At 35.9% G+C, this 25949-nt stretch overlaps 1 protein-coding gene across 10 annotated transcripts in view; it reads left to right on the top strand.

Annotated features, from left to right (window-relative positions):
- SLC4A10 (solute carrier family 4 member 10) overlaps nucleotides 1–25868 on the top strand; it is a 474235-nt gene extending 448367 nt beyond the window's left edge. For all 10 annotated transcript variants that reach the window (XM_050752258.1, XM_050752259.1, XM_050752257.1 and 7 more), the window contains 6 exons: nucleotides 4867–5040; nucleotides 5785–5907; nucleotides 14846–14913; nucleotides 17359–17475; nucleotides 18357–18395; nucleotides 23815–25868. In XM_050752258.1, coding sequence (XP_050608215.1) covers nucleotides 4867–5040; nucleotides 5785–5907; nucleotides 14846–14913; nucleotides 17359–17475; nucleotides 18357–18369 — 495 coding nt within the window. In that variant the 3' untranslated portion in view covers nucleotides 18370–18395; nucleotides 23815–25868. The remainder of the gene's footprint in view (nucleotides 1–4866; nucleotides 5041–5784; nucleotides 5908–14845; nucleotides 14914–17358; nucleotides 17476–18356; nucleotides 18396–23814) is intronic.
- Nucleotides 25869–25949: the final 81 nt, after the last annotated feature.

Genomic DNA, 25949 nt, shown 5'->3' with positions numbered 1-25949 from the left:
TTTGTACATTATTTAAGTAAGTATTGGTTAAATAAATATTTTAGGCATGAATTTGGCAACAGATCAGCCAGATGGTTCTGGTTCAAGATGTCCCATGTGGTCACTGTCAGGGTGTGGACAAGGTCCACAGCATCTGAAGGTTTGATAGTGCTGGAGGATCTGCTTCCAAAATGTCTATTCCACAACTGTGGGCATGAGGGCATCAGTTCCTTTCTACCTGTTGGTAGGATGACTCAGTCTTTTGCCACAGTAGCCTCTCCATGGAATACTTAGTGTGTCTTCAAAACATGGAATGTAACTCCTTCAGACTGAGCAATTTGAAAGAGAGAGAGAGAGAAAGAAAGAGAGTGAGAAAGAGAGAGAGGAGAAAGAAGGAGAAGAGAATGAGAGAGAAAGGATGAAAAGTGCTTTTTGATTTAGTCTTCAAAGTCATACATGGTCATTTCCACGTTTTCTATTTGTTAGAGGCTATCCACTAAGTCCAGCTTGCACCCAAGTGAAGGGAAAAGGGAGACTCTATCTCTTGAAGAGAAGAGTATCAAAGAATTTGTGGACACATTTTAGAACCTCCACAAGTGTATTCTAAATGTTTACAGAAGCTGTAGGCAAATTCTTCCCACATATTTCTTTTATGATACTGTTATTGGTTGAATAGTGAGTGTTTCCTGAAAATTTATGTCCACCTGGCGTCTCAAAATGTGACCTTATTTGGAAATAGACTATTTGCCTATGTAATTAGATACGGATTTGAAGATAAGATAATCATGGTTTTAGGGTGGGCCCTAAATCTAATGACTGTGGTCCTTATAAGAAGAGGAGAGGGGTTGGGTGTGGTATGGCTCACGCCTGTAATCCCAGCACTTTGGGAAGCCAAGGTGGGCGGATCATGAGGTCAAGAGATCAAGACCATCCTGGCCAACCTGGTGAAACCCCATCTCTACTGGAAACATAAAAATTAGCTGGACGTGGTGGCAGATGCCTATAGTCCTAGCCACTCGGGAGGCTAAAGCAGGAAAATTGCTTAAACCCAGGAGGTGGAGGTTGCAGTGAGCGGAAATCACACCACTGCATTCCAGCCTGAGCAACAGAGCAAGACTCTGTCTCAAAAAAAAAAAAAAGAAGAAGAAGAAGAAGAGGAGAGGACACAGAGAGACACAGGGAAGAAGGCCATATGAAGATGTAGGAAGGCCGAGCATAGTTGGCTCACACTTCTAATCCCAGCACTTTGGGAGGCCAAAGTGGGTGGATCACCTGAGGTCAGGAGTTTGAGACCAGCCTGACCAACAGAGCAAAACCTAGTCTCTACTAAAAATACAAAAATTATATGGGTGTGGTGGCGCATGCCTGCAATCCCAACTACTCAGGAGGTTGAGATAGGAGAATCACTTCAACCCAGCACACTACTGCACTCCAGCCTAGATGACAGAGGGAGACTCTGTCTCACAAAAAAAAAAAAAAAAAAAAAAAAAAAGGAGAAAGAGATTAGAGTTTTGCTGCCATTAATCAAGGGTGCCAGGAGCCACCTGGAGCTGGAAGGCGCAAGGAAGTTTTCTCCCCTAAGACCTTCAAAGGGAGTGTGGCCCTGCCAATATCTTGCTTTAGGCTTCTGGCCTCCACAAGTGTGAAAGAATATATTTCTATTGATTTAAGCCACCAAGTTGTGGTAATTTTTTAGGACGGTCCTAGCAAACTAATAGATTTCTACTTAAATTGTCCCTTGAATAATCTTGTTTTATAATTTAACATTATTTAGCCCAACGCTCCAATGTTCTTGAAAAAGAGACTAGAGGCTTATTTATCATATAGTATTTTGTCAACTGAAAAGCAAAAATAAATTGCGGCTTTTTCTGTGACACAGCTAGACTCACTGCTGTTCATAGCATGTAAGAGGATAGTTAACCTGCAGGACAGGCAGCACAGGATCTCTGTTCCTGAGCAAATAACTAACCAGCTTGTGACTTTGGAAGAAGCAGCAGCACTTAGGCCTTAAGACGGTACTGGGTGCCAGTCTGAGGCAAACTTAAGTTTGAAGTCATTGCAGGTCACGGAACACCCAAAATTGATAGTATGACTGACTCTTCATCCTGACACTGGGAAACAATTAACTGGGAGAGGGAGATGGTTGAGCCATGTTATGTGTTTTAATTTTACTCAAATTAGATTTAATTTGCTCATTTAAAATTTCATGTATGGAAAGTGTAGTTTGATAGAATTGGTTTTGTAAGGCATTAGAGAAGAATACTGAAGAGGTTTTGTTATGTTTGTTTTTCTTTTTTCCTTTTTTTGTTTTTTTTTTTTGCCTTTGGCAAAAGTTCCATGAGTACTAATCTCATCTGTAAGTGAAAAGTATTTATTATTAGGCCCCAGGCTCACATAAATACAGCAGCAGAAGTTTAAGAAACAAAGTAAAATCATTTTGATGATAGGTTTCAACAGATTTTTCCCTCTAATTCCACATGATTTTATACCCATGAGGTTTAGAATTAAACAAGAATGTCAAGTTTTGGAGTTATTTGGGATGTGAATCTTTTAAATGAAAATTGAAGAAAACATTATGAAAGGCCCACGAGTTAAATATAATGAGTTTTAAAGAACACAAATGAAACAGCAAGCTGAGGCACATGTTGACGAACAGGGTCTCACACTGAGAAACAGGGTTTGTGAAAATGTAAGTGACCCCAAGCCCAGGAAGTTGAAATTCCTATTTGGAATTGTAGCTAACTGGGTGGGGAAATGTGATATTGATTCTAGGATATAATAAAAACCAAATGTAAAACTCAGAATACATTTGTCATGATGATGATTATTATTTAAACATATACTGAATATCAACAGTTCCAGGAGCATGTTACTCTCTTACCCTATTGAAGGAATCTATGTTACCTGCTTGTTTGGCAATATTAAGAAACTTATTATCTGAGCTTCTCACTGTGAAACATGGCAGAAAAAACAGATCACAGTGTTCTCATGAATGCTGTTTCTGTATTCAGATATATACCCACATCTATATTCATTCCAACACTGCAGGAATCCAAAGTAAAGCAAATGTGCCATTTAAACAATAACAATTGAAGCACCCACACACTGAAGTACACTTATGCAATAACATAGCTTCACAAATGGAGAAATGGTGGCTGGGAAAAACTAGTTCTATAGAAAAGGAAATATTCCATTGTAAGCCAGAAGATTTTATTTTACTTCTTTCCTATTCCTACCTCTACCATGCACCAAGTTTTTGTTTATTTAATGACTTTTAAGTTTAAATAATATTTAGGAAATAGAAATTTTAAAACCTAATGACACATACATGGACAGAATGGAGAGAGATTAGTCAGGAATGAGTTCAACACTTAGTAGTCTGCATATAATGTTTCAATAATGTTTTTGGAATATATAAATAAATATGAACAAATGAATGGTCGGGGACTGAACTAATGTATGTACGATTCTTATTTAGATAACTGAGGGAAGGAAGGCCGTGTCATGCCGTAAGACATAGAACACAGAAGGGAAGATAGGTTTATGTTGAGTTTGAGATTCTTACTATATATACAAGCAGGTCCTGGTAAAACAGGGTGTTTTGACTCTAACATTTTAACTCAATGGACAACTGTTCCTTTGCATATTAATTTGACATATTTGATGAGAATTGCCTACAGTTTTTAAAATAAATTAGTTAAAAAATAAAATCTAATATTACTTTTTGAAAATGCGTAATAGATATTACTGTAGAGATGGCATGAAATAAAACAGTGACTGACAGTGATTGAAACCATTATTTTCTAAATAATCGCCTCTAGTTGGAAACACTGAAAACTGCAAAACTTGGCCGAAGAACAATAAACCAAACAATCTACATAAAATAAAACTATCATGTAGTATGATTTGTTAATAAATAAACTGTGATTAAAGATTTAACCTTCCTGTGTGCATTTAATTTATAAAATTCAAATTGAGAAAAATTGGTTTGCTTGATTAAAAAAAGCCCTCAAAGTCAAAGCTGTAACATAATAGTATGCAGTACTATAACAATAGTTTTATGTAATACTATGTACTATCTTTATGGCAAGATTGAAACAGAAATAACATTGATTGAGATGAAAGTTATTTTAATAAAATACAACTGAAAATATACAAATGACAGTGCTGCATATAAAGTTAATCAAGAAAAAATAGAGTTAACAAAATTTGCTCTGGAACATACTTTATTAACAAAAATTTATTTAGGTTAAATCTTTATGGTTAAGATGTTTGTGTTCATAAAGACAGCATCTAAACTTTTGTTGGGGATTAAGCGGGCAAAGTCAAAACAGCAGAGTCAAAATAAGGAGGTTAAAATACCATACTTAGCAGCTGGTTAAGGGTCTAGAACCCAAGAGAGAGCTCAGGCAGAGATGTAGGTCTGTGAATCATTAGCAAGTATGTGAAGGTCAAAGCCATGGGTATGGATGAACTATTCCAGGAGAAAAGAAGACAGAGAATGCAAGTCCAGAAATCCCAATATTGAGGGGCAAATAAAGGAAGAGTTTGTGATGTGGCAAGGAAAAAGAAGATGGTAGTTATGTTTTGCTTCACAGGGCTCCACTCTTCAAGGTAGCAATATTTAACATTGGCTTTCTATTTTTAAACTCTTCTAAATTGTAACCCGTCTCCATATTCAAGAAAATGTGGGCTATTATTAAACTGAAATTGTAGTGTTTCAGAGGGTAAGCGTAACAATCCCATTGTCCTGATGCCCAGGTATCAACTTAGTGTTATCCAGGTATGTCATTTAACCTAAAATTTTGAACCATATTAAACATCAACTTGTCCTACTTTTATTGTTGTCTTACACCTAAAAACAATTTAGTCTGTTTAATCTTTTAGTTCTTTGATAGGATAAAGCTCTTCTGGATGCCTGCAAAACATCAACCAGATTTTATATACCTAAGGCATGTACCACTTCGAAAAGTGCATCTCTTCACGATTATTCAGATGAGTTGCCTTGGCCTTTTGTGGATAATAAAAGTTTCAAGAGCTGCTATTGTCTTTCCCATGATGGTATGAAACTTCTGTCAACTCTTTTTCTCTTTCTCTGATTTGCTGGTCTCTTTGGAAACAAACACATGAACTGAAATTGGAACAACTGAGTCATTTTGAACAATTATTGGAAAATATAACTTTTGGCACTAAAAGTATTGACTAAGATAGGGTTTGAGAATGCCTATGAATTTCAGTGATTCTTATTTTTGTCTCTATCACTCTGAATGTTTGTGATTGTCTGAATTAATTGAAGCTGGATGGAAAAATGCATCCTTCCAAAATTTAACATTAAAGATACTAGCAAATGTGAAAAATTAGGAGGATTTTTAAAATAACGTTGTATTAAATGTTTCAGGCAAGTTTCAAATACTTCAAAAACTATAGTGAATTTGAATGACTAAATAATTTTGTAATTATTAATATAGATAAAAATGTTCTAGTGTTAATTTAATATAGTATAAACTATTAACTACATGTATTTAAGGAAACATAGTCAAATTCATGTTATATATATTTTTTAAATAGCTTATTTAATTGACTCTCATATTGGGTAAAATCATAGTCATTATTTTGGGGATGTAGTAAGAAAAGAAAATGAAGGAAGCAGAAGACTAGATAATGTTTTATACATATATATCTCTTTAATTTTTACTTTAATCTCAGGCCTAATAGAAATTGTTTCTACCAGAAACCATACCGGCAAATCTACACCACTCGCTTTAATTATTTTTCCACTTTAAACTAGTTTGTTATTCACTTCAGGTGTTAGCCCTGGTATTTGTAAGAAAGTTGATGGACTTGTTGTTCACGAAGCGGGAACTCAGCTGGTTGGATGATTTAATGCCCGAGAGTAAGAAAAAGAAACTGGAAGATGCTGAAAAAGAAGTAAGAGCAAAATCAATGTTTCGTAAAGAAAGAAAAAAGGAACATAGTAATATTTCTTTGCAAAACTAAATTATTGTTTTTATATCTATACAGTTGTGTCTTTAGACAGTGATCACTAATAACCACAAGTAGACTAGTTTGGAAGTTTAATGTTTAAAATCATAAAGATGTGAACAGAGAGAGAAAGAAGATCTTACAGGAGGAAACCAAATCCTAATGAAATACAGAAATACCTTGTACTAACCCTCCAAATTGTAAGGCTCATTTTTCTGATTCCTCCCCCATGGATGGCAGAAACTTGCTGATACTTAACTATTTCCAAATTATGATCGTGCAGTCATTGTTTCGTTGTTACATATGTGAGAACAAAAAGAAGAGACATTATTACTGTTGGCATTTTCCTAGGGAACAGAGTTTTAATCAAAATATTCTAATGAAGAATTATTTATTCTTGAAATAGGTGAAATGTTTACTAGGAAAAATGTTGATCTGATTTGCTTTTGAAGTGATTTAAGATTGAGTAGATGTTGGAGAAACTTCTGGAATTTATTTTTACAGGCTACTTATTTATTTTATTCTATTTTATATGGTATAACAATGTATTTTAAGTTTCATGGCATATCTAAAGTTTATATCTAAGCCTGAGTCTATTTTGAAAGCTACTTAATCAACATTTTTTTAAGTGTATAAAAATTACAAAGAGTGTAAATGAGGGGAAAATAAGAGCCCATACAATGTAAAACACAACAAAATTTTCACATAAATAGAAATGAAATTGAAATAAAATATTCAATGAGAATTACGCTATTTTTCTCTATAAGTAGTCAGTAAATGTATCAACTTTCTATTTGCTCAAACCATAGATATATCTCCTATTTCCTTTGGGAAATTCATTTGCAGATGTTTCGGAGGTCTTAGTCATTTAGTGAGGTCAGATCAGGCCATAAATCAGATGAGGTTTTTTTCTCAGAAATTTCTACCAATATGGCTACATAATGTGTGATTGGTAATTCCCTTACTCTACATGGTGTTCTATCACTGACAATGGATTCCCACAGATAGATTCATCATCATCATGATGTGTCTTAATTCTGTAAGAATATTTCAATTTTTCCAAATATTGTAGACGGCAATACTTAGAATCATACTTCTAGTAATATTAATGTTAACACTAAAGATCATATTATACAATTGTTATTACTTGTTTCTATTTGATATATTCTTATTTAGATATTAGTGCTTTTTAAAAAAAATAATACTTTGAGTCAGGCGCGGTGGCTCATGCCTGTAATGCCAGCAGTTTGGGAGGCTGAGGCAGGCAGATCACGAGCTCAGGAGATAAGACCCAACATGGTGAAACCCCATGTCCACTAAAAATACGAAAATTAGCTGGGCATGGTGGCGCACACCTGTAGTCTCAGCTACTCAGGGGGCTGAGGCAGGAGAATCACTTGAACTGGAGGCAGAAGTAAGCCTGGTGACAGAGCGAGACTCCGTCTCAAAAAAAAGAACTTTGACTAGGATATTTTGATAGTCTCTATTTCTTTTTAGGGCTTTAGTAAATGTTTGCTTTCATCCTCAGATACTCTTCAAGAAAAATATAGTATAATTTGGCACAAGTTAAATTTAAATAAAATGGACACTAGAACACAGAAATACTAAAACCTTAAATTATCCGTATTTGATGTAAATAAAATTATTGACATCAAACACAATACCCAAGAAGGTTTAAATTAATTTAATTTTGATGAAAAAGCTCTTGGCTATGAGCTTCCCTTCCAGTCTTTTTGATAATGTCAGTACAGCAGACCCTTGAATAATACAGCATTTTTAATAATGTTGATGAAAAAAAAAATCCCTGGCCAGGGCCACTGTCTGTATGGAGTTTGCACATTCTCCTCATATCTGTGTGGGTTTTCTCTGGACACTTCAGTTTCCTCCCACATCCCCAAAATGTGCCCATTAGGTTCATTGGCGTGCCTACATTGGCTCAGTGTGAGTGAATGTGGGTGTGTGTGTGAGTGTGTGCTGCAAGGGAATAACGTCTTGGCCAGTCTTAGTTCTCATCTTGTACCCTGAGCTGCCAAGATAGGCTCCAGCCACCCTCGACCTTGAACTGGAATAAGTGAGTTGGAAAAGGAATGAATAAATGAATATAAATGACTGTAAAATAAAAATTCATCAAGTATACGAAAATCACACAAATGTACAAGAACAATTTGGTATGAAAATGCTCAGTGAACACAGCCATATTGCTATTGTTTTTGAAGTGCTTGGTGGTAGGTTGTGCTCCTTACAATTTTCACTTTGCAAACATTTATTCCTTGATTTGATCCATCCCCACTATGACCTCAGTCATTCACTGACTCACCAGAAATTTGTTAATTCAATATCTTACGTGCTTTTATTAATTTTTCTTACGTTTGTATAGCTCACATTTATTTCAATGTTTAATATTAAAAACATTTTGGGTCTTTAGTTAGAAGTTTGGTGATGTTTTTGTCACCAGAAATTGCCATAGGAATTTAACTCTTGTTTATATCAATTAGCCTATGGTAAAATTGATTTTATTTGTTCTTTACTTAATGTCACAGTCTCCAGGAAGCTATCAACAACTTTATGTGAGCACTTACTATACTATTAATTATACTCAAACAGTAACTTACATATGTAATTTTGCTTCATTTTTCTGCTTTTTTTGTTAACTGTTTTTATTGCTTCTGGAAAAAAAAAAGAACACAGCCCCAGACATATAGTCATCTCTTTCACAGTATTCTCCTTAGATCATACTCATACCGTGAAATATTCTTGCCTTTTAGAAGTTCACAAAATGAAAAATGATATGTAATCTGTTATGTAATGTTTAATATTTTTCTGATTGTAATTCAAAGAAAATTTCAGATTCTCCTTTTATTCTTCTGTGAAATAGGAGAGAACAAGTTTAATAATAATTGTGAATTTATTAGAATTTGCCATTCCCACTTCCCAGAACCACTCACATAGCTATGCATGTATGGTACTTATATGTGTGTGTGCCATATGCCCATTTTGGAATTTATGAATCTCATAGGGCAGAGAACATATGTAATCAGTGTCTAATGTTTTTATGTTATATACCCACTGTACTTTAATGGGCATTTACTGTTCTCTGATTATGAAGATAAAGATTTTAGAAGTAACTAAATATTAGTAAATTTCCTAGAACTCATGCTTTCTGAAAAGACACAAAAATAGATTAAAGATTTACTGGGCAATTTTACTGCTAAATCCTTCATATCCAAGTTAGAGGGAAAAGCCTCATAGTACATTAACTAGGCAGGTTTATAGATCTTTAAAATCTCAAATGGATTAATATGATGATACTTTCATGTGATCCTCAGTACGTGGAAAGAAACAAGAAAACCAATAATACAGTCAATAAATAATCTATAATTGAACAATAAAATACAGCTCTGACTAGTGCAAAGACAGCTAATTCTTCATCGAACAGCAGAGAAAAAAGGAAGTTTAAAGAGGTTCACTTTCTAGCTTAGAATTAGTATTCAAAGAGTATGGTCAGTAAAGACAGTAGGAAGATTTAGGAAGAACTATACTAAAAGTTCAATTCCTGGTTGATTTTCTACTTGTTTGCCCAGATCTTGGTATTCTATTTTCTTGAGGCTTACAGACTCGGTGGAAGGATGTGATCTTACCGTGGCATCTTATACTAAGGCCCAGTCTTCTAGGAGATTGTGTGTTAAGGTGGTAAATGGACAAGTTCTCCAGAAATGTTGCATTTCTGCAATTGCTCAAATTAATTGAGTAACTTTGATCATGAACTGGCAAGATGGTAAATAGCAGAAATGTCTCAGCTCCCTGAGACTTGAATTTAAAGTAGGCTCACCTCTTGTCCTTTTGATGATAGATACAAGCTTGTACCTTTAGCCTCCAGGGTTTTCCTATCAGTAGCCCATTTCTGGTCTTATGGCACTGAGAAAACATTCATTTGACCTTAAAATTCAATAATGAGTTAAGCAGAATAAATAGCTACACAGGCCAGTCCAAGGTCGCAGAGCTTCTGTTCCAAATTTTCATGTACTTCATGCATATGCATATGCATATGCTTCAGTTTTTAGAAAGAAAGGATTATAATCAGGGTAGAAATGAATATTGGAACCCTGACATTTTGCACATTGCTCTGTGTAAAGGGAAGACTGCAGAATCAAATTCTGGATGTCCAAATGTGCTCAGAGTACCAACATGCCTTCCTTCCTACTTAAATATTCTCTAGGCCATTGTACACATTTGACAAAAGGCTACTTACTGTTAAAGGCAGAAAATCCCAGCAGAATGTTTGCTCCTGGGTAGGAGGAAAGAGGGTTAGTGTTGGATAAATCCTAGAAATTCTACTCTGTGGAAGTGATCATGATAGTGATACTTCTTGATTTACTGGGGGTTCACTCTAACATATACACTATAGGGGAAAACAAGAAGAGGGCAAATGGGAACCTGTGATCCCAATGCAGGATCATGAAAAAGGCCAAGAAAACATAAAAGCAATCAAAAACAAGTGCAACCAAACAAATTACAGAGGATGTCTTACTGCTAAGATAGATCAGAATTGGTTATGGATATGGAAAGCATGGCCAAATTATTACACAGAGAAATGCCATTTCTAATTGAATCTTAGGGTGGGGCAAGCATATTCTTCTTCCATAAGCAGTGGTTGCCCAAAGTGTGGTTCCAGAACCACTGTCACATCAGCCAACACCTGGCAACCTAGAATGCAAATTCTTGGGCGTTACTTCAGACCTATTGAATCAAAACTCTGGGGATGGGGCCAACCATCTCTGTTAATAAGACCTCCAGGTGATTCTGGTGCTAAAGTTTGAGATAAGTCCTTTCCTAAAACCACAGAATCAAATATAATCTTCTAAATACAAGAATACTCTATCAGAATTTTTTACTTAACAGTAATTTACGTAATTACTTAGAGAGACAGGATCAAATATTCTGATGAAAAATATATGTCACATTTATGTATTGATATAAACTCTATATGGGCCCTCCATTTTTCCTTTTCCACTTTCATTGTTAGTCTTATGTATTGGCTCTTCTATCCATTGGAAATCATAAGTAATACCTGTTATAAAAATAATACTTGAGGTTTTCAAAGATTATATGTTTATGTAATGTTTGCAGCATTGTCTATTCTATTAGTAGCTGAGGAAGAAAATGGTTTGACACTTCTATGTTCTGTAGACTTTGTTTTACTCTTGGGCAAAATAAAAGGGTTGAGCTCAATTTCTGAAGAATCTTCCATTTCTTAGGATGTGAATTCTAAAATTGCTGAATATTTTCCCTCTCTAACACTCTAAGCATACTTGTGAATATTGGTCTCTGCTGCCGTTGTTTGTACTTTAAAATATTTGAGGGCTCCTACATAGATACACACTGTGTCTGAAAATGGATGTAGCTGTAAATGTAACCTATTTCACTAAAGGTAATTAAAAGATAACTATCTTTGTTATTTGTTAGGTATCATGATATATGAATCATAATTTTAATGCTATCACTAAATACAATTCGAATTCATGATGTAATTCGATACATAACACCCTACTATCAGACCACACCAGGATTTGACTTCAATTTATCTCTTCCGCCTCTACTCAGCACAGACTTTTGGCTCCAACCAGGCTCGTTGTTCACTGTCATGCAAACACATCTTATTTATTCCTCACTTTTAGGGTTGGCCTACATTGTTTCCTCCCACCTAGAGTTTCTTCCTTGCTACAACCTTGACTTTGGTACTTTTCATAATGATCCCTTAAATTTTCTGAGAGTCGAGTTTATAGCTTTCTTTTCATTGTTATACACCCAGTACCTAACAGACTACCTGCCCTTGAATGAATTAATAGCCCCTGGATGATTATTCTTGTTAACTATGTGCATAGCACATAATACATGCTCAATAAATATTTGACTGTTCTGGAGTAGACTTGTTTTTCTAAGCCTCAGTTTTCTTGCCCTGTACTGGATGTAGCATTAATTGTCCTTCACTTATTTTATATCTGAAAACTGCTTTGACTGTCTTAATTAAAAGATGACATTTAAATCATAGCATAAACACCCCCCTAGTTAAATTGGTGAACTCTCTCAAAGGTTCTTGGGTAAACTTTCATCATCATCCCCTTAACATCTTCCCCATGTTGTAGCTTCACAGAGAACAATTAAGAGCTGAATGGAACTTGTTTTAAGGTACTTTTCTGACTTCTAAGCTGTCAACTACTCAGCTTTGTGCTCTCACTGTCTCTTTCTTTTCTGATCTGATTGAGATAACCTAGGTTGTGGCTGTCGTGACGGCTACTGCCTGATTTGACTGCTCCTCCTCAGAAAGCCTCAATTTTTGGCTTTCTCACAGTGCTGCCGGGATGCAGCCGGCCCTCCATCCCCGCGCTCCGGGGCCCACCCAGCTTCCTTCTGGCACTGAAGGCAGCGGCTGCTCTGCCACCCTTCTCTTCAGATAAGCATGGCTTGGAAAAGCTATCTTTAGAGGTGATGAGTTTTTGTTTGGATAGAATTATGACTAGTATAAAGCCCACACATGCTAACAAGCCACAGAGTGCAAAATAATTATTGAAAGCAATTTGAGAGAAAAGTGGAAAATCATCTGAAGAAAAACCAAAATTGTTCCCAAAGCTTTGGTCCAATTTTTTGCTGTTAGATTGAATCTTGAACATTTGTTTTCTGCTGCCAGGTAACCTAAGCACCAACAGCACTGTTCTTCTCTTCAGCTTTTTTTGCATTTTACTCTTTCTTAAACCATTCTACCTTGCTTCTTGACATTTTACTCTTGATGAGCCAGAAATGTTATCATATACCAGGCTTCACCTTTCAGTGGACAACCAAGGAAAGAATTGCATCTTGTCTTTGCTTATGTAGCCTTTGGTATCACTGAGTGTCTACTTTTTATGTCCCTCCATGTATCTTAAGATAACCTTTGCTATAGATAAAGGAACCTTTTCTACCTGAACTGATACATATGCTCTGCCCATGACTGCCAGGATGTGCCTACAAGATATATTATGTATGTAATATATTTCATATATTATGACTAACTCAGTTGAAGGCAAGCCTCAATCTAGGCTGCAGATCAGCTCTGCTAAAATGCCTGAATGGATGATTTCAAACCAATGGTAATCTCCGTTCACCTTGACTTAGTTCTGATAGTGTGGCCAAATGACAAGGAGAATAGGCACAATATACAAGTAGAATACATTTGATAGGCCATAAAAGAAAACTTTCTCCTTGAAGAACAGCAAAGAGAGAAAATAAAATTAGTTACCAAAAAGGGTAATGCACATGCCATTAGCTTCACAGAGAACAAATACAACATAGGGTTTCTGGGGAAAGCTTCTAAGCATGGAAGTAGCAGAGCTCATGCAGTCTCTGGCATCTCCATTATCCTGAAGCATAGAGCGGGCATAGAGACTCCATATGCACCACAGTCAAAGTCCCAGGAGAGAGGGGCTTTCCTTGACCAGCATGGGAGAGTACTCCAAGAGAGAAATGAGATCTGCTCCCACATTGCATTGTATGTTCATAGGTTAGCTGAAGAGGCACTAGAAAACACTTGTTTCTTTAGGTAACAAGAAATATGGCATGGAATATTCAGACTATGGGATATCCGAGAGGGGATCAAGGTCTGATTACCAAGGACACTAGGAAAAGTCTTGCATGCCGGGAATAATAAAATCAGCCAAAGATCAAGGTGTCTCCGGAAGCTGGTTCAGGCCGGCTTAGCTCTGCTAAGCTACTGAAAGAGGAAATGAGCCTTTGGGGTCATCCCTATTTTCTTTCATCAGTTTCTATTTGGGCAGCGGGTCAACTCATTTTTTATGTTTATAGATCTTAAAATTCCATTTCTGGAGTTCAAACCAGTAGTTCTAACATTTTAAATGGCCTGAAGTAATTATCTGAACTGACCCATTTTTAAATAAATGTATTAAATAAAAGCTATAATCTATGAATAACTGTCTTTTTTTGGTTCATGGAAAAATTTTGATGATAACATTATTTGAAAACGAAACCAGAATTTTTTGGTATGGTAGCCGTAAGATTATCTTCATCCCAAAGATTTAGTTTTAAAATGCTATGTATGAAGAAATGCATGTATGAATATAAAAATCATTTCCACCCTTTGAGGAAAGATGGAATATTGTCATTATAAGAAGAAAGTTGAAGTGTGAAACAAAAGCCTAAAACACATCCAAATGGAGTCAAACCTTCCATTTCCTCCTCTCTCAAGACACATCTGTGTTTTGATCCATACAGGAAGATATTAATATCTTTTACTGTCTCCTTCCAACTCTCTAAAGTAGTGGTTCTTTAAATATGGTCACCAGACCAGCATAATCAACATCACCTGGAAACTTGTTAGAACTAGAACTTCTTATGACCTCTATACTCCAGACTTATGGAGTCAGATCTTCTGGGGAATATTGCTAACAAGCCCACCAGGGAATTCCGATGTAAACTGAAGTTTGAGAACCACTGTTCTGAGTACATCCGTCAACCCCTCCTCATAGAACATTCCAGGAATATAATTTCACCTTTATAACAATAAAACTGATTATATCACCCATACTTTTTTCTTATGAAAATTAGATTAATTTTTTTAAAGTATGCTTAGAAATTAACATGTTTTTTATTGAGTGACATGAAGGAGATTGTTGTTAGCATTTAAATTACTTTGTGTTATGAGACTCTCATTAATTACTTATGTTCTTGGTAGCTGATACTTTATTGAAAGGACCTATGCTAACATTAATAAATGCAAACAGAGTGGAAGGTCTTGAGGTTAATGAGATAATGAAACATTAATCTGTGTTTCTTCTTTAATGTAAAATGGAGACTCATCAGGTTCACTTTATACACTTTACATTTGTCTTTTCAGGAAGAACAAAGTATGCTAGCTATGGAAGATGAGGGCACAGTACAACTCCCATTGGAAGGACACTATAGGTAAGACATAAATTTAAAAACACATCAATTTAAGTAATGCATTGTTATATAATTTATTTAAGAATTTCATACTGTGTAGATCCTCAGAGAGGTTTCTTGAATTTGTATTAGAGTAGAAAGAACTAAGAGTTAGATAACCTGGGTCCTACTACTAAGTTTTGCCAATAATAGGTGTGTGACTATAATCAAATTGCATTACATGAAGTGAAGCAGGAAGCTGTTGTCTGAAGTCTTTCCTTCTCCTGTTTTATAATGTGTATGGAAGATCCCTTTCATATTCTCAGAAAGTAGCACCAGAAGACAGATCAAGGGTCATTTCTGGTATAAATGACCTAGGTATTCACTAAGTTGATCACAATTAAATGTTTTATCTCTGGGAATTTGCCCCTAAAAAAAGGAATTTCCAAAAAGATAATCTATTTCTTAAGTTAAATGATTCAGTCATATCAGTCATTTTAGGAAATATTTATGCAATTCTCCAAAATTTGCTCATCTTTATGTACAAAGACATAGCAAAAGAAAGCAAACTACTGAAGTTATAAAGAAAACATTTGCAAACATTTGGCCCAAAATTCTCCCCTCTCTCTCTCTTCTCTGTCTCCCTCTCAATATAGTTTAGTTTAAATAGTTTTCTTGTACAATTCTAAGTATCAATTAGTGCCGAATTTTACAGTCTCAAAGTCTTTATGAATAATTTCAGGTTATGCCAATAAAAATGCAGAGACTTTTTCTGAGAAGGGAATTTGTCATGGTGTTAAAAACCAAAATAGGAGAGAATTTTCTGGATCTTTAGGGTTTGACTCTAAAATCATATTCCCTAGAACTTAAAAAAAAAATAATCATCTCCCACTTAAGAGGGAGCACAAGTATAAGATGTTTTACCGTTTTTTTTCTTTTTTACAACATTTAAATTTTAAAATCCTGTTGATTGTTTAGTTGAACCAGCATATTTCCAAGTGTATTCAATAGAAACCTAGTCTCATGTGGTACCACTCTCAAAAGGGCTGTGTGGTTAAATAAATTTGAAAAAAATGTTCCAAACTGCACTCCAGTTTGAAGATTCACAATGCATATTAGCATATGAAACAATCTAAGTAGTGCTGCATTTAAAAAAATTGTATAGCTGCCTTCAATCAAGTATTTTTAAAAATCTTTCGCTCAGAAGACTCTTCCTCACATAATATCATGAAAAATGTCTATTCCACTTGATGCTTTTTTTAAGAAAGTAGTCAATCTGATGCTTTGAATTACCAGGAAACTATCTTTCTATGAAGACCAAAACAGTTGGAGGGTTTAGAGGAACTGAAGAACACATTTCCAGATTGGGCAAGAGAGGGAGACCCAAGGTTTTGCTCCTCTGAAAAGTTGCATTTGTTCCTCTCTTGTGACCTATCACCAATCAGGGTCATATGAAAAGGTGGCATTTGAACAAAGAAGGGGCAGAGTTGCTTCATGTGAAGGGACATGATGAAAAGAGGGAAGAGCAAGGACAAGGCCCCCAGGGAGCACCATGCCCATTGTGTTCCTAAACAGTCAGGAGGCTACTGCATTGGTGGTGGAAAGGAATGAGCAGGGGTGCAGTGGCAGGAGGTGAAATCAGAGTGAGGTGGGGACAGAGCCTTTAGGCCATTATAAGGACTTGGCATTGACTCTGAGTGACTGGGAGCCACTGCAAGGTCTGAGCAAAGGAGGGAAGTAATCTGGATTTTATGATGTTAGGGGCAAGAGTTTAAGCAATGGACATGTGGAACCCATTCTCTGTAATTTGAAATGAATTAAGAATACCACAGGCCAAATCAGTATCCATACAACTAGCATATTTTCTTTAGATTTTTTTATTTTTCACAGATTGTTTTCAATAATTAAGAGAAATATTCAATACTTCTTCATTTTTAATTATCAAAAATACTGTACAATAAACAAATTGGGGCATATACATACAATGGAACATTATCCGGGTTTAAAAAGGAGGAAATTCTGACATATGCTACAACACGGATGAACCTTGAGGATATTATACTAAATGAAATAAGCCAGTCACAAAAAGACACATACTGTATGATTCTGCTTATATGAGGCACTTAAAGAAGTCAGAAACCTAGAGACAGAAAGTGGAATGGTGGTTGCCAGGGACTGGAAGGAAGAGGAAATGGAGAGTTATGGTTTAATGGGTACGGAGTTCCAGTTTTATAGGATAAAAAGAGTTCTGGAGATGGACGGTGGTGATGGTTGCACAACATTATGAATGTATTTAATAACCCTGAAATGTACTTTTAAAAATAGTTAAGGTAGTACATTTTATGTTGTGTGTATTTTGCCACAATTTAAAAATTGGGAAAAATGCTCTTCATAGATACATGATTTTCTTATATTTAGTTTCTGTCATTGAAAAACTGCAGTTACTATGTAATGCTTATTATTTCATTTGGGGAAACTCCTGTCTAGAGATGATCCATCTGTGATCAATATATCTGATGAAATGTCAAAGACTGCCTTGTGGAGGAACCTTCTGATCACTGCCGATAACTCAAAAGATAAGGAGTCAAGCTTTCCTTCTAAAAGGTTTGGATTTTAAAATAATAAGAATTTATACTAATTCCAGTTGTTTTTTGACATAAACCATAAGCAAAAGAATAATATTGGTTTCCATCAAATTTAGATCTAAAATATTCCAGAAAATTCTTTCTGAAAGTGGATATAAATTGTAATTATTTCAAATGTTGGTATGTTTTTCAACATCTCCTTTTCAAATTAATAACTTACTCCAAAGCTATTACTGTGGTGGGGGAACTGTGCTAGAAATGAGTCACAGTGCATGACATTTTTGGACATTCATCTTGGCCTACTATTTTTCAGTATGATTTTATTTTATTCCCTCATCACTCACTTCCCCCAGGACCCCTTTAGATGTCTGGCCACATTTTGCACTCCCTTATTTTCCCTTTTTTAGACTGATATGCATTGTGTGTGTTTTTATATTTATATTTTATAAATATGCATAAATGTTTATATTTAGTGTAGCCCTAGTCCTGATTCCAACCCCCTGAAAAGTCTTCCCTAAACTTCTTATCCCAAAACTTTCAACTCCTAAAAGTTCTATCCATTCTTACTTCTCTGTGTGTAAACGTACAAACAACTCCTGCAGTTGTGGATGGTAGTTTTAAGTGCATGCTGGGGGAAGAGTGTGTCCCTAAATATCAACAGTCATCATAGGATTTCCAGCTGAGTTTTCCAGGATTTATAAATAAGAGTTCAAATCACCCAGTCTTCTTAGATGCTGATCTGAAGAAAAAGGAATTTGTATGTTTTGCTAATATCTCTTTTTGTTAGAGAGTGATTGAGGGATTTGGGGCAGTGTTTACTATAATTATTAAGTTCCTTTATTTTCGTAACCTTAAATTAACTTTTTCTACTTAATTTTTATATTACATTTTTGTCATAAGCTCCCCTTCCTAATCACTCTAGAAGCTGATTCCCCAAAGGTAAGACCCTCTCCCTCAAACCTATTCCTTGGTTGCATTTCCTTATGTTAAATGGTGTCTTCTAGAAACCTGGTCAGTCTATGTCCTCTGTGTGAGTTTTGGGGAGGCAAAAGGCATGGAGAGTGTTGGGCTCAGGTCCAGTAGCAGACTAAGTTTGATGGTATTTCTGTAACGACTCAGCTCTTTAAGTTAGTCTGAAACTTGAATAAACTTTATTCCTTCCTTGATTTATACAGATGCATCATGTATAATCAAAAAGTTTCACAGAACTATAGTTAGTAATGGCATCAAATTTATGGATAGGGAAAATTAAATTTGTCCCTTTAAGAGATTGAAAAGCTCACTGGGTGCAGTGGCTCATGCCTGTAATCCCAGCATTTTGGGATGTCAAGGTGGGCGGATCACTTGAGGTCAGGAGTTCAAGACAAGCTTGGCCAACATGGTGAAATCTCCTCTGTACTAAAAATAAAAAAAAAAAAAAAAAATAGCTAGGCATGGTGGCGGATGCCTGTAATCCCAGCTATTTGGGAGGCTGAGGCAGGAGGATCGCCTGAGCCCAGGAGGCAGAGGTTTCAGTGAGCTGAGACTGTGCCACTGACTCCAGTCTGGGCAATAGAGACTCTGTCAAAAAAAAAAAAGAGAGAGAGAAATTACAAAGCTGAGAGCCTCCATTATGTACCACCATGCCTCCAAACTGGCAAGCTGTATCTTACTTCATGAGACATCACTGGAAACAGGGGCAAGAGAAAGAGGCTACATTAGACTTGGAGAATATATCTCTTATTGCTGGTTTTTGTCACCCCAAAATGGCATGCTGCTTCAGTGTCATCTCTATACCAAACAGTATGAACAAGACAAGACAAACAGCAGGTGTATAGACTCTTCATCCCAGAAGCTGGGAATTAGTTCTCTCTCTGTCTCTCTCTCTCAACCACCTTTAATATTTACTACAAATGAAGATAATATATTAATAAATAACTCAATGGGCTCCCTCTCAAAGGCTTTTGGTTGGTGTTTTCTGTCTTAATAGGACTTTAAAACTTTCATGTATTTCTTTGCTTGGCTCAGGACAAAGTAACATTTTATTCTAAAACATGCTATAACTTCTTTTCTCAAAGATCCTTGCTACAGTTCTGATAAATATTTCTCATAGTAATTCTCTGTTTTGCTAGTACTTTTGAAGAAAATCAGAATTATGATAAGGGCAGTTTCTCAAGCCCATTGCAATGTGTACTTGTCACGTGAAAAATATGACATTTTTCTGATTTTTAAAAAAAAGGTTAAATCCAGGCTGATGAGCTCAAAATAAAATGCACTTGATGGTCAATACGTGGAAAATTTGAAACAATCAAACCTGTAAAATTTTTTCTTCCTGTATTAAATGGATTCAAAGTCCAAACTTTTCCTCTATTTTTCTTTGGTTCTAGCAAAAGTCTTGTGACATGATATTTTAACTACTCCTTAAAGTCAATTGATACTCTTCACCAGAAAAATCTTTTTGTTTTAAAAATATGTATCTAGATGACTTTATACAATGGGTTGACTCTAGTGAACAATATAATGTGCTTTAAAGGAGGTCCAATTTTCAATAGACTATCCTTTATCTTTAGATGGAACTACTTGTTTCTTATTATTTAAATGTATTTTCACTAATGTGAGATTCAAACTATTGTAGAATGAAAGTTTATCCAGCTTTCCTTACGTTTTGATGTGATCGCATTTGTGGTTTTCCATGTGAGAAACATCCTTGGTAGGTAGTTAATCTCTTTTATCTTCATTACAGTAGAAACTCTGGCAGAAAGTGTATGACTTACAGAATTCTAAAACCACTGATACTAATAAGGCTCCCAAAGCCACTTCCTTTTCATGGTATCTGTTAAAGGCTTTAAAACATCATGACCAGGAGCTGTGAAAATTTAGTAGAGTAAATTTTAGTAGAGTAACTGGTAGAGTATCCATTGGCAAAAAGAGGCCCAAAGAGCAGGTTACTAGGGTCTGTATCTCCTGAGTCCTGAGCTGGCATCCATGCAACCTTTGACACCCCCCGTTCTGAGTTGTTTTCCATCCTGTGCTATAATATGTGTCAGAGAAGCCTAGAAACCTGTTTTCATGGAATTTTGAATCCAAGTTATATTTTCTCAATTATATCATTCACTTTTTGTTGTCAAAAATATTTTATCTAGTTTAACTGACAGTAGAATCTGAGAACTAACTGCAAATTCTGTCTTATCTGGAGGATGTCTAATTTTGATCGTGATGTCATACATATGTGTGACAAGAGCCTCTGCAGCATATTCAATGGGCTGGTGAAAATAGGGCTCATTAATGACCAAATTGCATCAGAACAGGTTAACAACTGATCCATTTGATAAAACCCATACCCAAGATCAGCGTGTCTGGAGAAGGTCCTTGGCAATGTGAGGAAAAGCAGCACTTAGCTTTGCCTTGGTGACAGAGGCTAGTCTCTGGGACTATCTGCTCTACCCCCCAACACCCACTCCTGCACTCCCCCACCACCTTTTTCTATCCCAGATTCTCTTTCTTTGCAATGATTGCCTAGGCTTGGGCTCTCTCATGACTTCTTGGAAATATTATTCATAAAAACGACTTTAGGCTGGGTGTGGTGGCTCACACCTATAATCTCAGCACTTTGGGAGGCCGAGGCTAGCGGATCACTTGAGCTCAGGAGTTGAAGACCAGCCTGACCAACATGGTGAAACCCCATCTCTACTAAAAATACAAAAATTAGTTGGGTATGGTGGTGCACACCTGTAATCCCACCTACTCAGGAGGCGAAGGCAGGAGAATCACTTGAATCTGTGAGGCGGAGGTTGCAGTGAGCCAAGATTGTGCCACTGCACTCCAACCTGGGCAACAGAGCAAAACTCTGTCTCAAAAACAAACAAATGAAACAAAAACAAACAAAAAAACACTATTTTAGTGACGTTAAAAAGTAATAGTTTCATAGTTTACTTAGCACCACGTCACTTTTTGCCCTCTCTTAAAATATTACTTCCTTATATTTTAAATTTTAACTCCGCAAAGGCAGGGACACTCTTATCTATCTTGTATTCCTAGGTCATTGTGGAGTTCCTGGCATATAATAGATATGCAATGTATGTTTATTACGATGACAGATAACAGATGCATAATACATGCCTGTTACAATGAAAGCTTAAAATTGATTGACCTCCACAAAAGTGAACATAACAAGTAATTCAGAACAATAGATCCTAGAGGTCTTGAGCTGGTTATAAAATTTCTGCTTCATAGTTTGTGAAATCTAATCTGATACCAAAACTATGGTTATGATGAAGAGGGAAAAAAAAACCCCAGTCTTTTAATAGGTTATCGTTTTGTAACCAAACCACCAAAGCAAGGAATCAGGAGGAAGCACATCTGTGGATCAAATTGATATTATGAATATTTTTATTTACGGCTTGGTGACTAATAGTGCCACTTGGAACACATTCATTTATCAAAAGGTTGTGGAACACCTCCTACGTTTCAAAGTATTGTGCACACAATAATTGCACATGTATAGAGACCAGTATGTTTCTGTCCTATAATCTCCTACAGATAGGATCCGTTATTCTATCTTTCAAAAAAAAAAATAAGAGTTCATTGGAATTGGGAATACCAGCTCAGAATTCTGGAATTCACACTACAAGAGAAGCTAGAAGCCATCTAGTCCAAAACCAGTTTTACAGATGAAGAAACCAAGTCTCAGAGAGATTAAAAAACTAGTCCAAGGTCATGCAGCTCATTCTGAGCTTCTGAAAACTGAACCTAGATCTTCCAACACCCAGCCCAGTGCTGCCCTTTTTCATTGACTTTGTTTGGCAGAAGAGACTGGAAGGCAGGTAGAGCTTAAGGAAAAGTTAATTTGGAAAGCAGGAGAGCAGACACTTGTCATATAAAAGGAACTTAAAGTAGAAGAAAGTGAGTCATACAGATAGAGGAGTTAAAAATACGAGTTAAGGCTCTCAACACATCATGTGCACACTGTCATCTTTTCTCATGGAAGGAGAAAAGAAAAGGGAGAAAAGTTGCTTTGCTCTGACCTGTAAGTAGTATGTGCTGAGAAGTGTGGCAGGCACAAACCCGGGCGCCATAGACACGTGCTCACACCAGCTCTCAGAGCTGGCAGCGTGCCACAGATGGCAGAAGCTCCGGCACTTCTTACCTGATGGTGCCGGGTGGTGGTGACAACTGAGAAGGGCTGTTTCTAGCTTGAATTGGAGGAAAAACAATTTAAAAAACATACTCTTAGAATGTGTCTAAGTTATTGACCACTTAGAAAGCTGCACGGGAGTCCCAATAGAAAAATGGAGTTTTATTACTTTATTACTTGGAGAAGAGTTATAAAACCAAGGGTGCGGCCCATCATCAAGTGTTTCATAAATTTATATTAAGGGCCGAAGTTAATAGTAAAAATGTATGGATTTGTCCAGCCCAGGGCCTTAGTAGCTGGCTATGGGCTGCCCTTTGTGTCAGTAGTGGGGAGGATCACATAGAAGCCTCAGATGAGGAGGGTTTTGCTGTGCGCTGCAAGTATCAGAGAGAAAGCATTTCTGCCCTCTCTGGAACATGGTGTGAACTTCATCCCTGTAATGACATTATTTGAATTTTCCATGAAAACTGTCAGCATGAGAGTAAGAAAACTATACAATGGAAAAACCAAATGGACAAATAGACAAATAGACAAAAATGGTAGAGTCACATGACCAGTTTGCTCATTGGTAAAGTTAATGAGAGGGTGAGATTAAACAGAAGCCATTTGGGAATGAGTTTATCTGAGAATGAATGAGTTTTATGAGAAGCATCATTCCTCTGATGTACAGGGTAAAGGTTTGTCTGTAAAAAGATAGCACAGGTGTCTGGAGAGCAGCGTGCATGGTACCCTGTCCTCCAGGCCAGTGGAGCTGTCTGTCTAACCTGGTCAAGGTACAGTCTTCATCAAAGGTCAAGATCCAGTCCATGCACAAGAGAGGAGCCATTTGCAGCAGAGCCCAGAAATGCCTCCTGCGACATCTTGTTTGTGTCATTTACTAGAGTTGGCGCTGTCTTAAGTTGGGGGCATGGCTGACATTTCCAACAATCATCAGTGAGTCACTTGCCCAAATGAGGACCATGGTATTAATCTTGCATGTTTCTGGAGCTGTTTAAAAAATGTCTGATTTTTGTTGTTTATTGTCTGTTTTTGAATATCCCCTTCTCTGCAGTTCTTGGTTTCTATCTCACTGAGTGCAGAGGATTTTAATTGTTGCTGTCTATCTGTGCTTCGCAGCATGAGAGAGCAATGCCTAAGGGCTCTTGTGGTGCTTTGGGGTTGATGGGTTTTAAGTCTGAGCAAGCAGATCTCATTGTAGCCATGCTGGATTGCAGTAATAAATGTCTCCTTTTTTTCCTTCTGTAGCATTGAAAGCCGAAAAGAGAAGAAAGCTGACTCAGGGAAAGGTGTTGACAGGGAGACTTGTCTATGACTCGATCTTCAATTTATTTTTTACATATATATGAGAAGAGTGTCACAATTATTAATAAAACTGCTTTGATCATGTAGTGTAAATTCTGTCCCTCAACCCAAATACACCTTCACACTGTAAGTAGTGCAATACTTGTTTCATTTCTGTGTTTAAACTTCTGAGCAGTGAGACACCCCTGCGAGCAGATACAATAGCCAAGGCAAGAATCTGTGTTTTCCTTGCTGTACCTTAGACATTTGTAAACTGGATTCTGATTGTCAGTTTTATGAGAGCAATAGCTTCCTTAAAGAGATAAGTCATATTTACCTAGTTTGTATTTTCCTACTTTAGTGACCTGAAGATGCCTGATAATTTCATTCAGAAGAATTTTTGAAAGGTTGTCTTACTTCTTTTTAGTTTTTATAGCTTAGTGTTAGTGACTTATTTCAAAAGACCCAAATCAAAAAGTTAGTTTGAAAGCATTTTTTAATAATTGTATTTATGCATTTCCTTGATTTAATATGATACATTTAATACTTAACAATTTGTATGTAACTAAAACTTAAAGTCACTTGAAAAACTATATAGAAACCTATTTACAACTTGTTAAGGAGAATCAGACATAATGCAGAGTTAAGTAGTATTTGCTTAAAATTCAAGTTGTGACTAATGATCAAATACTAGGCTTGTACGAAATGCTTTAGAAAAACTTTGTAACGGTTTTGTGGGATTTTTCAATATAAACCTTTATCAGAAATATGCTAAGTTTGTCTCCCACTGACAACAGATGTTTTCCAAATAAACATATACTTGTGGAATGCCACATGGTGAATCATTGTATGTGAAATTCCACTCCTGTACAGTTACTCTGCGGCTAATGGTCATGCACTGCTTAATGCTGATCCTGAATCATGTTCTCATGTTAGACCAACAGGTGTCCAATTGTCATTTTTTTCTGCAGTTTTTTTTCCACTTTTAAATTAAATGCATGTTGTGGAAAAACAGTCTTTTAAAAGAAAATTTCAGATTCTATTTGAGAAGGTTCTGTAGATATTTCAGTCCATATAAAATAATACATCTCTACTAAACTTATATAAGGAGAGAGAAAGTTAAGTTTTGGACATTACTAAAAATACAGTATTTCATTTCACTTTCAATGAATGTGAAGTTAATAAAACTAAATCTCATAATGCTCTTGCTTCCTAAGAATGAGCAGTAATCATCAACTTTATAATACTCCAATATTCCGTTACAATAATTCAGAGCCCTGTGGCTTTTACAGACTGTTAATTATGTACTCTGCTTGGAAGTGCACATGAAAAGTGAGGAAAAGTTCCTCTTGTGATTAAACTAATGAGAGGAAATAAAATCAACAAAGCCTCCATTAAGTTCTACATTTTGATACCTTTTAAAAATTCCCCTCACAATTCTTTAAGGAGCCCCCCTTTTTATGGAACATGAGCCTAAAATTTATAGAAAGAAGAATTTTAAGTTAATGAAGTTCATATTTATAAGTGCTGAAAAAATACAGAAACTTTCTGTTCCAAATGTGTTGCCTTTGTGTATTTTATAATACAGATACATTGTAAACATTTTCATTGTTTTATGATTTAGCCAGTGATTCCCCAAAGCAGTCTCTTAGTGTTTTAATATATTAATAACTGTTCTGTTGAAAATGATCATAGTGAATTTAAATCTTCACATGATCACCTATTTGAATAAGCAATCATATCCAATGAAATTCTGTATTTCTGAGTATTTTTATAGTCAATTTGTTCTTGTGTGAATTTTAAAGCTATCCCTATGTTAATCCTAATATTTTGAAATCATATAAAATATAAGAAAAATGTAGTATTATATATTTACTTCTAATTTCAGATTCCTGGTCAAAATTACTGAATATCTTGAATGTAATTTAGCGAAAAGTTTAAGTAATGTGTAAATGTGACTAGGATATTGTGTTTTTCACAATTAAGAAATGTTATGTGGAAATAAATATTTATCCTAACTAATTTCCTTGCACATTTTAAATTGTGATACAAAGTGTCTTGTCTTTTTTCTTTGTTTTAATTAGTAAATCAGTGTAAAA

Source organism: Macaca thibetana, chromosome 12 (genome assembly GCF_024542745.1).
Source record: "Macaca thibetana thibetana isolate TM-01 chromosome 12, ASM2454274v1, whole genome shotgun sequence".
NCBI lineage: Eukaryota > Metazoa > Chordata > Mammalia > Primates > Cercopithecidae > Macaca > Macaca thibetana.
Note: the sequence above shows the minus strand (reverse complement) of the source record. Positions and strands in the feature narration are given on the sequence as shown.